The sequence below is a fragment of the Terrapene carolina genome, unplaced genomic scaffold, assembly GCF_002925995.2.
Source record: "Terrapene carolina triunguis isolate 2854851 unplaced genomic scaffold, T_m_triunguis-2.0 Scaffold88, whole genome shotgun sequence".
Taxonomy (NCBI): Eukaryota; Metazoa; Chordata; order Testudines; family Emydidae; genus Terrapene; species Terrapene triunguis.
The window spans coordinates 17,884,385-17,896,896 of record NW_020664439.1 but is presented as its reverse complement, the minus strand read 5'-3'; the positions used below and the strand labels follow the sequence as shown (position 1 = coordinate 17,896,896).

General features: G+C 42.8%; 1 protein-coding gene across 5 annotated transcripts in view; it reads left to right on the top strand.

Moving 5' to 3' along the window:
- The window catches only part of TRIP12 (thyroid hormone receptor interactor 12), a 165,562-nt gene that overhangs the window by 58,975 nt on the left and 94,075 nt on the right, over nt 1-12,512 (top strand). For 3 of the 5 annotated variants that reach the window (XM_024210928.3, XM_024210912.3, XM_024210920.2), the window contains exons 3-4: nt 1,049-1,174; nt 2,202-3,001. In XM_024210928.3, the coding sequence (XP_024066696.1) occupies nt 1,049-1,174; nt 2,202-3,001 (926 nt within the window). The remainder of the gene's footprint in view (nt 1-1,048; nt 1,175-2,201; nt 3,002-12,512) is intronic. The other 2 variants (XM_024210944.2, XM_024210937.2) reach the window with 1 other exon arrangement.

Here is a 12,512-nt window from a genome sequence, read left to right as displayed (position 1 = left end):
ATAATTTTGCGACACCCCCCCTCCCATGACCAGCTTTTGTGTTGGGACCCCCAGTTTGAGAAATGCTAGTATCCCCCTTGAAATCTGTATAGTGCACACAAGACCAGATTTCAAGGTCCATGATGTGTTTTTCATGGTCATGAATTTGGTAGGGCCCTAGTTATGTCCCTTGAATATCTTCTATGTTACTGGAAGAAGCAAGTTACATTCTGGAGTAGCTGAAGTATTTGTGGTTTTTCCTAAAGCCTGGTCCTCTTCCTTTATTATATTCTGCATAATAGGGTCTACTCTTACAAAGTCAAAGTAGCAACAGTGGAAGCACATGAACGTTAACAAGTGAAATGCAGCAGATGGAAATATACCTAATAGTATAACCCCACAGTACAGTCTATGGATAACTTATAAAAGCTAAAGAATTCTTCCATCAGCCTAACTACCAGCTCTTGGGGAGATGGATTACCTATGCCCATGGAAGAACCCTTACTGGTGGATTTGTGAAATTGAACAGCAAAGGGGCAAACTTCTAAACACCTTTTAGTGGATAAGCTCTGATGCATGGAAGCATTCAAGGTTGATGTGTTAATAATTTTCCCTGTTTTAAAAAAAATTGCCCTAATTTTGAAAGTGTGTGGGGTGGAGTGGGGGGGTGTTTTTTTTAAATCTGGTCATGTCTTGTTTTTCATGCTTGAGTCGATAATTGGGAATTGGTTGGGCTTGCATAGCAGAATAACTGCAGATAATTTCACACTTAACAATTCTTTAGGTTTGAAACTTTTTTGCAATGTCTTACTTATTCAAGATGCCCCAAAATAATTTGGTTAGAAATCACTACTAAGTGCATTTCATTTTTCAAAACATTACATGACACTTGAGAAGAATAAATTTTAGTATTATCTTGTATAATGAAGGGTTGATGTGAAGAAGTATGTGAAGTTGTACTTACACTAATATATTTTTGTATAAAGTACAAAAAAACACCTTCCACCTACAGGCTTGTATCTACATCTCAGACTCCTGATAGCTTTCTGTTTTGACTTTCTGCTGACAGGTCACATTTAGGGCAGGCAAAACATAAGGCACATAGCCCTCCTGAGAGTAAAAAATCTATTTCAAAGGCACCCAAAGTGCAGTCTAATACTACTACTGAGCAGTCCAGGGGACACTTTTCTAAAAGGTAACTGCTTCATATTCCTGTTAACAAGTGTAATGTGCACTTCAAGAATGTATATAATACTCTAACCAGATTAGATTATCCTAAATTGTCTGACATCTAGTTTTTACTAATCTAGGCTTAATGTTCAACTGATGTATGTCAGTGTCTGAAATGTTCATGCATCGCATTGTACTTAAGTCACAAATTGAAATGCCATTTCATCAGTGCTGGGGAGAAAACAAATTCTGCATAACTAGCTCTGGATTATATACTGAAAATAGAAATTTTCCTACATGTTGGGAAAGATGCAAATTTCCCAAACAGTTCTGAACTGTGTAATATATTAAACCAAATATAAAATGATCTGATATCAGACTGCTTTAGTGATCAGAACCTTGGTGATGTCTTACTTGCTTACCATTTCCATCTTCCTGCCCCTTAAATTAGAATAGATCAGATTTCAGTCCTGTTGAAGAGAACTAAACCATTTTGAAATATTTCATGTGACACTAATGAAATAAGAAAGGTAAATTGCAATCACTTTATAAAAAAATTCTCACTTGTATATGAGGAATCTTTCCTTATCTGAAATCCAGTTGACTGGTTATGCATTACTGAATACTCCTTGGTTTCTTGTGGAACTTAGTTCTGAAATAGGTATACAGTATACTAGTTTCATAGTGGCTTGAGGTATTTTGGTTGTCATCTGTGAAACAAGAGGTACTATACTCCAAATGGTGTTTAAAATCATCTCATAACTCTCCTAAAAATCCATAGATGGCAGTTTTCCATGCTCTTATTTTGCAGCTTTTTTATTTTAGTTTGGTCATGCTAGTAAAGTTACGTCATTGAAATCTGGAATGCAAACTTTTTCATCTAAGCATGTTTTTCTTGTTTAATGTAAACCTCGTAATGGACTGTGATTAGGATATATCTCCTTTTTCTTGAATGACAACAATTAGTATAAGTCAAGTCTCAATTATTGTAATAATGTAAAGTTTCTTGTAACTTAGTATTGTATTAACTCTGTTTCTGCTTACTTCTGCAGAGGCTGTAGTTCATCTGCAGTTATAATACCACAAGAAGACCCAGACAAAGTCAGTACTTCAGAAAGACAAAAAACGGGGCAGGTGCCTAAGAAAGACAATTCTCGAGGAGTGAAACGCAGTGCTAGCCCAGATTATAACAGGACCAATTCCCCTAGCTCTGCTAAAAAACCCAAAGCACTTCAATATACTGAAACTTTCTCGGAAACAAACAAGCCACATACAAAATCTAAGAAAAGACACTTAGACCAAGAACAGCAGTCGAAATCTGCACAATTGCCATCAACGAGCAAGGCTCATACCAGAAAGGGTGGAGCTACCGGTAGCTCCCGAAGTCAGAAAAGGAAAAGGACAGAGAGTTCATCTTGTATAAAGAGTGGTACAGCAGTTGAATCAACTGGCGTTGAAGAGAGGTCTGCAAAACCCAGCAAACTGGCTTCAAAATCAGCGACCTCAGCCAAAGCTGGGTGTAGCAACATCACTGATTCTTCTTCTTCAGCTTCTACATCCTCCTCCTCTTCTGCTGTTGCCTCTGCTTCTTCCACTGTTCCTCAGGGTGCCAGAGTAAAACAAGGAAAAGACCAGAGCAAGGCGAGGCGTTCCCGTTCTGCATCTAGTCCCAGTCCCAGAAGGAGTAGCAGAGATAAAGAACCGAGTAAAACCGGTGGCTCTTCAAAGTTTGACTGGGCCGCTCGCTTCAGCCCAAAAGTTAGCCTGCCTAAAACAAAACTGTCTCTACCAGGCTCTTCAAAGTCAGAGACATCAAAACCTGGACCTTCAGGATTACAGGCTAAACTAGCAAGTAAGCTGATAAATATTCACTTATTTATTTTATTTTGTAAGGGTGAAGTCTTATTTTTGAAACTCAGCCTGGATAAAACCTTACATAGACTTTTTTTTGTTTTGGTTCTGAAGCAATCTGCAAAATAGTTCCACTAGACCTAAGCTAATGAATTTTGAGCTCGCTAGTAAATGCATCGGCTTATGGTTAAGTTCTTGTCTGTTCTTGATCAAAATTCAGTTTAGCTGGCTCGTTGTATATGGTATAGACTTCTAATAAATGCTCCTCTATGAAACTTTATTTTAGATGAAAAATGACTATTACAGTTAAGGGCCGAATGCTGAGGTACTGAACATCTGCAAATTCCATTAAAGCCTATGGGAGCTGCAGTTTTTAATCACCACCATGGCCCTCCCCTTCCCACCCTCTGCCCTAGAATTCTACTTCAGAATTTTATTGGGTAGATGAGTATACCTCTCTTCCTTTTAAGTATAGACATTTGACTGATTTAGTCTGATCTCTTTATAACACAGGTCATAGAACTCCCCCAAAATAATTCCTTTTGAACTAAGCATATCCGGAGGGGAAAAAATCCTTGTGTAATCAAAATGAGAATACAGTACTACTACTTTCTCAAAGCTTGGGACTTTACTATGAAAATCTACCAAAATCAGGCCTTCGCATTTACCATACAGAACATTTAACTTTGTGTGAGGTTTTCATGTTGACTTCTGATCAAGTTTTAAAGGCAAAATGCAGAGAAATCTTTAAAACATTCAATGATTGTGTGTGCTATGGGGTCTTTCTACTTTGATTCTTGGTACATCCTTCTCGGTGCACCTTCATTGGATAGTCACCTCACTTACGAGCTTGTACTAGGACTCAGGTGGTCTGTGTTAAATTCCTAACTCTACCACATATGTCTTGAGACTTTGAGGAGGTATCTTAGGCTTGGTCCACACTTACCCCCCAAGTCAAAGTAAGGTACGCAAATTCAGCTACGTGAATAACGTAGCTGAATTCGACATACCTTACTTCGAACTTACCGCGGTTCAGACGCGGTCCACAGGCGGCAGGCAGGCTCCCCGTCGACTCCGCGGTACTCCTCTCGTTGAGCTGGAGTACCGCAGTCGCCGGGGATCACTTCCTGGTTCGATTTATCGCGTCCAGACCAGACGCGATAAATCGAACTCGGAACTTCGATCCCCAGCCGCCGAACTAGCGCGGCAGTGTAGACCAGCCCTTAATGTTTGCTCCCATTCTGTATTTGTAAAATGGGAATAATATGTCTTTCTCCAGTGGAGTTCTATGGATAAATTCATCAGTATGAGATACTTGAATGCTATAGTGATGGGTTGTATATAAGAACCTAGATAGAATATCAAGGTCACCTGTAAAGCTGAGCTCCTGCTACCATTTTCTTCAATTCCTTTGCAAGGCTTGGAACACTAATAGCTTCGTGTCTACTCTAATTCCTCAGCCAGACCATGTTCCCCTAACCTTTTTCCCTTTTAGGTTGTATTTAGAGAACCCCCAAAACAGGAGAAGTAATCTAAACCAGTGGTTCTCAACCAGGGGTTGTGGCTCCCTGGAGGGCTGTGAGCCAATTTCATGGGGTCTGCCCCTTTTCCTGCTGGTGGTGCCTGGGGCTGCAGTTGCTCCTCCACTCCCAGCCCTCTTTGACTGCTGGTGCAGCCAGTAAGAGCTGCCCAGGTGGGGTGACCTGGCTCTGGGGCTTGCAGAACCCTCAGGAAGTGGGGGGGACGGACCCTTCTAGCGCACAGCCCCTAGCTACTCCCCTGAGTGGGTTTCAGCCTTTTTTGACCTGAGGGCCTCCCCTCCTCCCTTTGAGTTACTTTTGGTTGTGCCCCCTCAACCCACACAGGGCTAGGTCACACAACCCCTCTTTCTCTCCCCCTCCCACCCCCAGTCAAACTATGCCTATGCCAGAGGGGACCACACCCCTTGCCCAGTGGGACTGGGCAAGGGGTGTGGTCCCCTGCTAGGGACCCCTGCTAGGTCCTGGAGTTTTTATAGCATGTTTGAAGGGGTGGGTCAGGGGGGCTCAGAAAGAAAAAGGTTGAGAACTCCTGAGTCTGTCCATAGTGTAGACATGTCCCTGGACTTGCCAGCCAAATGGCCTTGTGCTCATCTACAGAAGACTTTTATGTAAACTGGTTTGGGATGGATTGATTGATTGATTTTTTTTTTTTTTTAAAGGCATGATACTATAAAGAGGGGGTAACTTATGCATTGTTTGTTGACCTAACTAATTTGAGTGGAAGCAGGGCTAAGCCATCACTGTGCGCTTTTAAAAAATCTCATCCTAAACTTTCAGATCAGGTTCAAATGAGCAAAATAAATATTCACATCAATTTGTGAAAACTTTTTCAAGAAGTGCAAGTTGAGTATTGGATTTTCCACTCAGTCAGATAGTACCCTTTAATATGACATATATAGCTTTGTGTAGTCTATTTTTCTACTTCAGGATTTAAAAGAAGAAAAAGGAAGAGATCAGTGAAGTGTGTGACTGAACAGAAACTTAATTCACAATTGTAACATTTCTAAAATGCATATTTACCTTAGAATATTCTAGATATGTAGCAAAATTTCAGTTGGAAAAATCACTGTGCTGAGGAAATGTTAACCTCTGTTCTGGACTTGTCATAGGGCATTAGGGGAAATGTGCATATTAAATTATTACAAAATGTTTAGTTTTTCTAAAATTAGTATGAAAGCAGTTTTACTCTTTTAAAAGCAAGTCAGATTTCAGTACAATGAAGTTAAATATATGGACATTGCTTAGCCTGACATTTTCCATATTAGCCAAAGGAGTAAACTGGCAGGCCAGAGATAGACTTTCAAAAAGAAAAACATTGGGAGAGACCTCTACAGGTTCAGGATAGGAGCCTAGGGAGAAATTTAGAGACCCTACTACTTGGGTTGGTAGGAATAATAGAAGATTAGAGTTGGAAGAGACCTCAGGAGGTCATCTAGTCCAACCCCCCTGCTCAAAGCAGGACAAACCCCAACTAAATCATCCCAGCCAGGGACTTGTCAAGCTGGGCCTTAAAAACCTCTAAGAATGGCGATTCCACCACTTCCCCTAGGCAACCCATTCCAGTGCTTCACCACCCTCCTAGAGAAATAGTTTTTCCTAATATCCAATCTAGACCTCCCCCACTGTGACTTGAGACCATTGCACCTTGTTCTGTCATCTGCCACCACTGAGAAGGTATTAGGATTTCTGCCAGGGTGCTGTTCCTGAACCTGGTTGGGTGTGTTTTGGGGGGTAGGAGAACAAAGATGTAGTCTTACCTAGTAACTTTTCCCAGCAGCAATATGAAATTAACACTGTTTCCAGGATTATGAAGAGTATCCCTGAAACTGATAATGTAACTTCTCAAAGTTTGTTGGTTCACATTAGGAAGGCTCTCTGCAATCATGAAGGCTTTCTTTGCAATCATATGGACAGAAACTTACTTTAAAATATCTTAAGGCTGCTATTTTCAAAAATAGGAACCCAAAGTTGGGGTCTTAAGTCACTTTACTTAATTATCTAAATTATGGAACTAGGATGTTAACTTGAGACTCTGAAAAAATCTTGGGGGGGGGAGGAACTGAAAATCTTGGTCTAAATTCTGCTTTAAAAATGATTTTAGCCACTCTTTATCACCAGGGAAAGGTTTCCACTTTTCATGAGTAAAAAGAGTTGTAAAGCCTTGAGAGGCCTTGGCAAGCTAAACTTGCCTGATACCTTTACAGCTTGTACCTTTTATAGTTTACTGGTAAACACACTTGGAATAACTATTTAATCATGTATTAAGGGACTTCAAAACTGAATCATTGCTTGTTACTCTAAATAACTTGTATAAAAATTTTATTTCGCATGCTTTACTGGGGGGGGGGGAAAAAACAGAGTATTACTACAATTTATCTGTTAGACCTGCCTTAAGTTTAGAGTCAAACATTTTTTTGGATCACTTTAACTATATTGGGTTAGAAATTATAGCTAAATTGGTGCAAAATTTGGATGCAGTTAACTATTGTAAGGGTGATTTTTATTGGTATAATTTAGTGAAATGACTACACAACTTTTTAATTGTTTTAACTAAGACCTTAAGTGAGTTGCACGGACTATGCATCTCCTATTATAAAAGTAACTGAATATGATACAGAAAATGTTTGTTAAATGTGTACAGTTCATTAATCAAAGCTGATAAACCAAATGGCTGGTGACCTTGTTGTAGCCACTTTGAGGTCACTCAAGTAATTTTATTTTTATTTTTTGCACGTAAAACACTCTTGGGCAATCACTTTCCTGTTTTGAAAGGAGGTAGAGTTATTAACATGGTGCTTTTTTATTTTTTATTTTTTTTAAGGGTAGCTGATTTCCTTCAAATATTAAGCAACTGAGTTTGCATAAAATGTAACTTTTGTGTGTGTGAAGCCAGGGAAGTAGATACACCGCTACCTCGATATAACGCGACCCGATATAACACGAATTCGGATATAACGCGGTAAAGCAGTGCTCTGGGGGGGCGGGGCTGCGGTGGATCAAAGCAAGTTCAATATAACGCGATTTCACCTACAACGCAGTAAGATTTTTTTTTTTTTTTTGGCTCCCAAGGACAGCATTATATCGAGGTAGAGGTGTACATATTATTGGGGATCAGATTTTACTTTCTAATCTCACATTGTTAACCCAGAAAAAATCGCTCTTTCCTTCCAAAACTCGTTGGTCCCTTGGCTCTCTGTTGTATTACTCTAGGACTGAATAGGATAAGTTTCACCCTGATCACTAACTCTGTTTTTTGCAATTAACTTTGACAATCAGGTACCTTTGCTTGAATTCAGTTAAAATTGTAGCAATTTGATGCATAATGTTGTTTGAACTGTATGTTAATGTATTTTCTTTATGTAAGTTAAGAAAAACGTTTTTCTGCTGCTTCATAGCCAGTAGAGGGAGCACAGATAAAACTCTTCCATAGCAGTGTCCATATAGATTCATAGATTCTAGGACTGGAAGGGACCTCGAGAGGTCATCGAGTCCAGTTCCCTGCCCGCATGGCAGGACCAAATACTGTCTAGACCATCCCTGATAGACATTTATCTAACCTACTCTTAAATATCTCCAGAGATGGAGATTCCACAACCGCCCTAGGCAATTTATTCCAGTGTTTAACCACCCTGACAGTTAGGAACTTTTTCCTAATGTCCAACCTAGACCTCCCTTGCTGCAGTTTAAGCCCATTGCTTCTTGTTCTATCCTCAGAGGCTAAGGTGAACAAGTTTTCTCCCTCCTCCTTATGACACCCTTTTAGCTACCTGAAAACTGCTATCATGTCCCCTCTCAGTCTTCTCTTTTCCAAACTAAACAAACCCAATTCTTTCAGCCTTCCTTCATAGGTCATGTTCTCAAGACCTTTAATCATTCTTGTTGCTCTTCTCTGGACCCTTTCCAATTTCTCCACATCTTTCTTGAAATGCGGTGCCCAGAACTGGACACAATACTCCAGCTGAGGCCTAACCAGAGCAGAGTAGAGCGGAAGAATGACTTCTCGTGTCTTGCTCACAACACACCTGTTAATACATCCCAGAATCATGTTTGCTTTTTTTTGCAACAGCATCACACTGTTGACTCATATTTAGCTTGTGGTCCACTATAACCCCTAGATCCCTTTCTGCCGTACTCCTTCCTAGACAGTCTCTTCCCATTCTGTATGTGTGAAACTGATTATGCACAAGTAGGGCTCTGTGTTAGTCACGGATTCCGTGACTTCTGCAATGGCCTGTGTGGCTGACCCCAGGGCCACCCAAGCAGTCCTAGGGACAGCAACACTGGTCATTGTAGGATCGGCTCTGCAGCCACATGCTCGGGCAGCCCCATAGCCAGCCACTGCTCTGTTGGAACTGGGCAGTTGGCCCTGGGGACCACCCGAGCAGAGGCCCCAGGAGCGGCCAGAGCAGCCTCTTGCCCCCCTGGGTTCCTGCCTCTCTCTCTTCCCCCCCCCCCCTCCCCCCCCCCCCCCCGATTCAGTCAGGGGTATTTATGGTATAAGTCACGGATGGGTCACAGGCTGTGATTTTTTTGTTTGTTTGTTTCCCATGACCTGTCCATGACTTTTACTGAAAAATATCCGTGATTAAATTGTAGCCTTATGCACAAGTGATCAAAGAGCAGTTAGTTTAAAATTCATTTAGAAATGACTTTTTTTTTTTTTTCAAATCTGATCCCTTTTTTTGTCTTCAGTGCTGGTTAATACATCCTGGTACGGTACCTGGTCCTGTATTCTTACATCTCCTCTGAAATACAGTAACTCCTCACTTAACATTGTACTTACGTTCCTGAAAAAATGCGACTTTAAGTGAAACGATGTTAAGCAAATCCAATTTCCCCATAAGAATTAATGTAAATAGGGGGGGTTAGGTTCCAGGGAAAATTTTTTTTCCCAGACAAAAGGCATTGTATACATTTTAAACAAGAAATTTAATACTACAATCATCATTGCTGCGTATGAAGCTTGGTTGAGGTGGTGGAGTCAGAGTGGAAGAGGGTGGATTGTCCGGCTGCTCCTCTTGCTGAACTTGAAAAAACATCTAGAGTGTTGTTTTGCTTTCTTTTCTTTTTTCTTTTTTTTTTTTTCCTCTTTGTAAATTTCTTTATAGCAAGTCATTAGATGACCAACTCCCCTAATCACGTTGGAGCTGCGTTCCCTGTCAGGATCGTCATCACTCAGGATTTGCAAGCCAGCTTCAATCCTTTGGAAAGCTTCAGAAAGATGTTTGGCAGTCAAATTTTGATAGGTTGGTGGTGGTTCTACTTCTTGGCCCTCTTCTTCCATTGCTCTCGTCACCTCTAGTTGCATCAGCTCTTCATTGGTTAGCTCTTCTCCGTGTGATTGCAGAACTTGTGTAACGTCGGCTTCTTCCACTTCATCAAAACCTGCTTTCTTGGCCAAGCCGAGGATATCTTTCTTCATAGCGGGGACAACATCTTTAAATCCTTTTAAGTCATTGACATATTCAGGCTACTACTTCCCCACACACCAGTCATGTATGCCTAAGTAACTTCAGCCCAGGACTCACCAATGTTATTGATGCACTTAAGGATGTTGTAGTCATGCGAAAATTGCCGAATTGTAGGTTTGCCTTCCCCATCGGTGCCTCTGATGAGCTGGTCGTAAGTATGGCGTAACTAATACGCCTTAAATGCAGCGATGGCTCCTTGGTCCATGGGTTGGATGAGTGATGTGGTGTTAGGCGGCAGAAAGACAACTTTGATGTTTTCGCACAGGTCGTCCAGGTTGATTGGATAAGCCGGTGCATTATCAATAAGCAATAAAACCTTGAAATCAAGATTTTCCTTGGCACGGTATTCCTTCCATGCAGGGACAGCATAGAGAGCCAGCCATTCTGAAAAAATAGCTCCAGTTATCCATGCCTTCTTATTGGATCTCCAAATGCCTGGAAGGTGTTCCTTTGAAAATCCCTTGAGCGCACGTGGTGTTTCAGATTGGTACACTGTCAGTGGTTTCATCTTCATGTCTCCAGCAGCATTACTACCTAAAAGCAAGGTTAGACCCTCTTTTTAGCTGCTTTTAAATCCAGGCGCTGTCTTCTCCTCTTGGGAAATGTAAGTCCACTCAGGCATCCTCTTCCAGTACAGGTCCGTTTCATTTGACATTGAAGACTTGTTTAGGGGAATAGCCACCTTCCTCAATTATTTTCTTGAGATAGTCGGGGAATTTTTTAGCTGCTGCAGTATCAGCACCAGCCGCCTCACCGGACATCTTGATGTTATGCAGGTGGAAGCACTTTTTGAACCGATCAAACCTTCCCCAACTTGCTGTGAAAGTCTGTCTGTGATCCTTCATCTTGGTCTCTCTTCAAATCGTCATACAAATTGTTTGCCTTACCTCTAATTTTGCTAGTGATACAAGCTATGTTCCGCTGGTTTTGGTCCTCTATCCACCATGAGAGAAGATGTTCCATGTTTTCCAGCAAACTACTTCTTGATCGACTTATTGTAGTAGCACTAAGCGGTGTTGCACACTGAGCACTAGCACTGATCTTGTTGTCATTATTCCTAATAGTTCTCACAGTGGTCGGAGTAAGACCTAGAGCGATGCCAATGTCTACTGCACGCTCGCCTGCATCAAAACGCTTTAAAATGTCTAATTTAGTACCCAAACTAATGGTTTTCCTGGTTTTCTTGCTGCTAGTGGTACTGCTAGGCGCTCCACTATCACTTGCTGGACGCGCGTGCCTGTGCTACTCTTCACTCCCTTCAGCCTGGAGTGGTTGGGGTCATGCAGCACCAGTCAACTATTGCAAGGGAAAGAATTTGGAAAACCCGTGTCATTCTGCATGGTAATCTGCTCCCCTACTGGAAGCCCTGTGGGTTTAGCCTAGGACTAGTTTTGCAGGTTCTTACTTTCATAGGAGCCCTGCTGGAGGACCAAAGGCCTCTCTTCCAGGGTGCCCTGGAAAAATGGCCCTGCTGTATCTCCCCTAGTAACCATGCACTCAGCACCCGGGCAGCATTGCAGCCAATGTAGTAAGAGGAGGAAAATAACATTTGCTGCAGGGCTGTGCCCCTCTCTGCTGTGTGCATGCAGGGGCAGAGATGCAGCTGGCATTAAAGTGAATGGCAAAGCTCCTGTGGATTTCACATGCTTTGATGGGGAGCAGGGCCAGGTTCTATGCATCTTTATGCAGTTTCTCCCCCTTACTACAGCGAAGCAGGCGCTGGAACGCTATTCCTGTAACTTGCTTTGGGCGGGGCCCCCCCCCCCCCCCCCCCCCCGTGTTCTTACCTCCCTCCAGCGAAGGGTGAGGAGCAGATAAAACATTATTTATTCCGTAGCAAGACAGCAAGGCAGGGCCTCTGCTGTGCACCACCCGCAGCTGCTTTGCAGGCAGCTGGTGGCCTCGCAAGCACTTGGTGTAGAGCCCTGTTCTTGAGCAGGGCCGTTGGGCCATAAAGCAACAGTGAATCTCTGGGGGGGCAGAGGGAGTAGTGTGCATGTGCTGTGTGTTTACTGTATTGTATGTACAGTATATTTGTACTATAGTTGGGAGGTGCCCCTGCCTTACCCTACATAGGCACAGACCACTGGCACTGGAGATGAGGCAGGCAAGGAGGCTGAAGTTGCTGTAGGGTAGGAGAAGCATGTTGCACAGCAGCGGCAGCTTCCCCTCCTCTGCAAGAACGGGGGGGGCGGGGGGTGTGCAACCCTCAGCCTGCCCACTCTCCCCCTTCCCCCAGCCTCCATTCTTGACCCACCTTTTCTCTTCTCCCCCCCCCCCCGCCCCCCAAGTTCGGGAGGAAGGGGGAGCCTGCGCGGGGGTAGGGTGACCAGACGTCGCGATTTTTATCGGGACTGTCCCGATATTTCCTTGTTTGTCCCGCGTCCCGACCAATGTTAGGTCGGGACACTGGACAAACAAGCAAATACTCCGGAGCCCGGAAGTGCTTGCGGCCCCCCTGCCCCGACTCTGCCCCCTCCTTCCCCCATTGGCTCCCTCC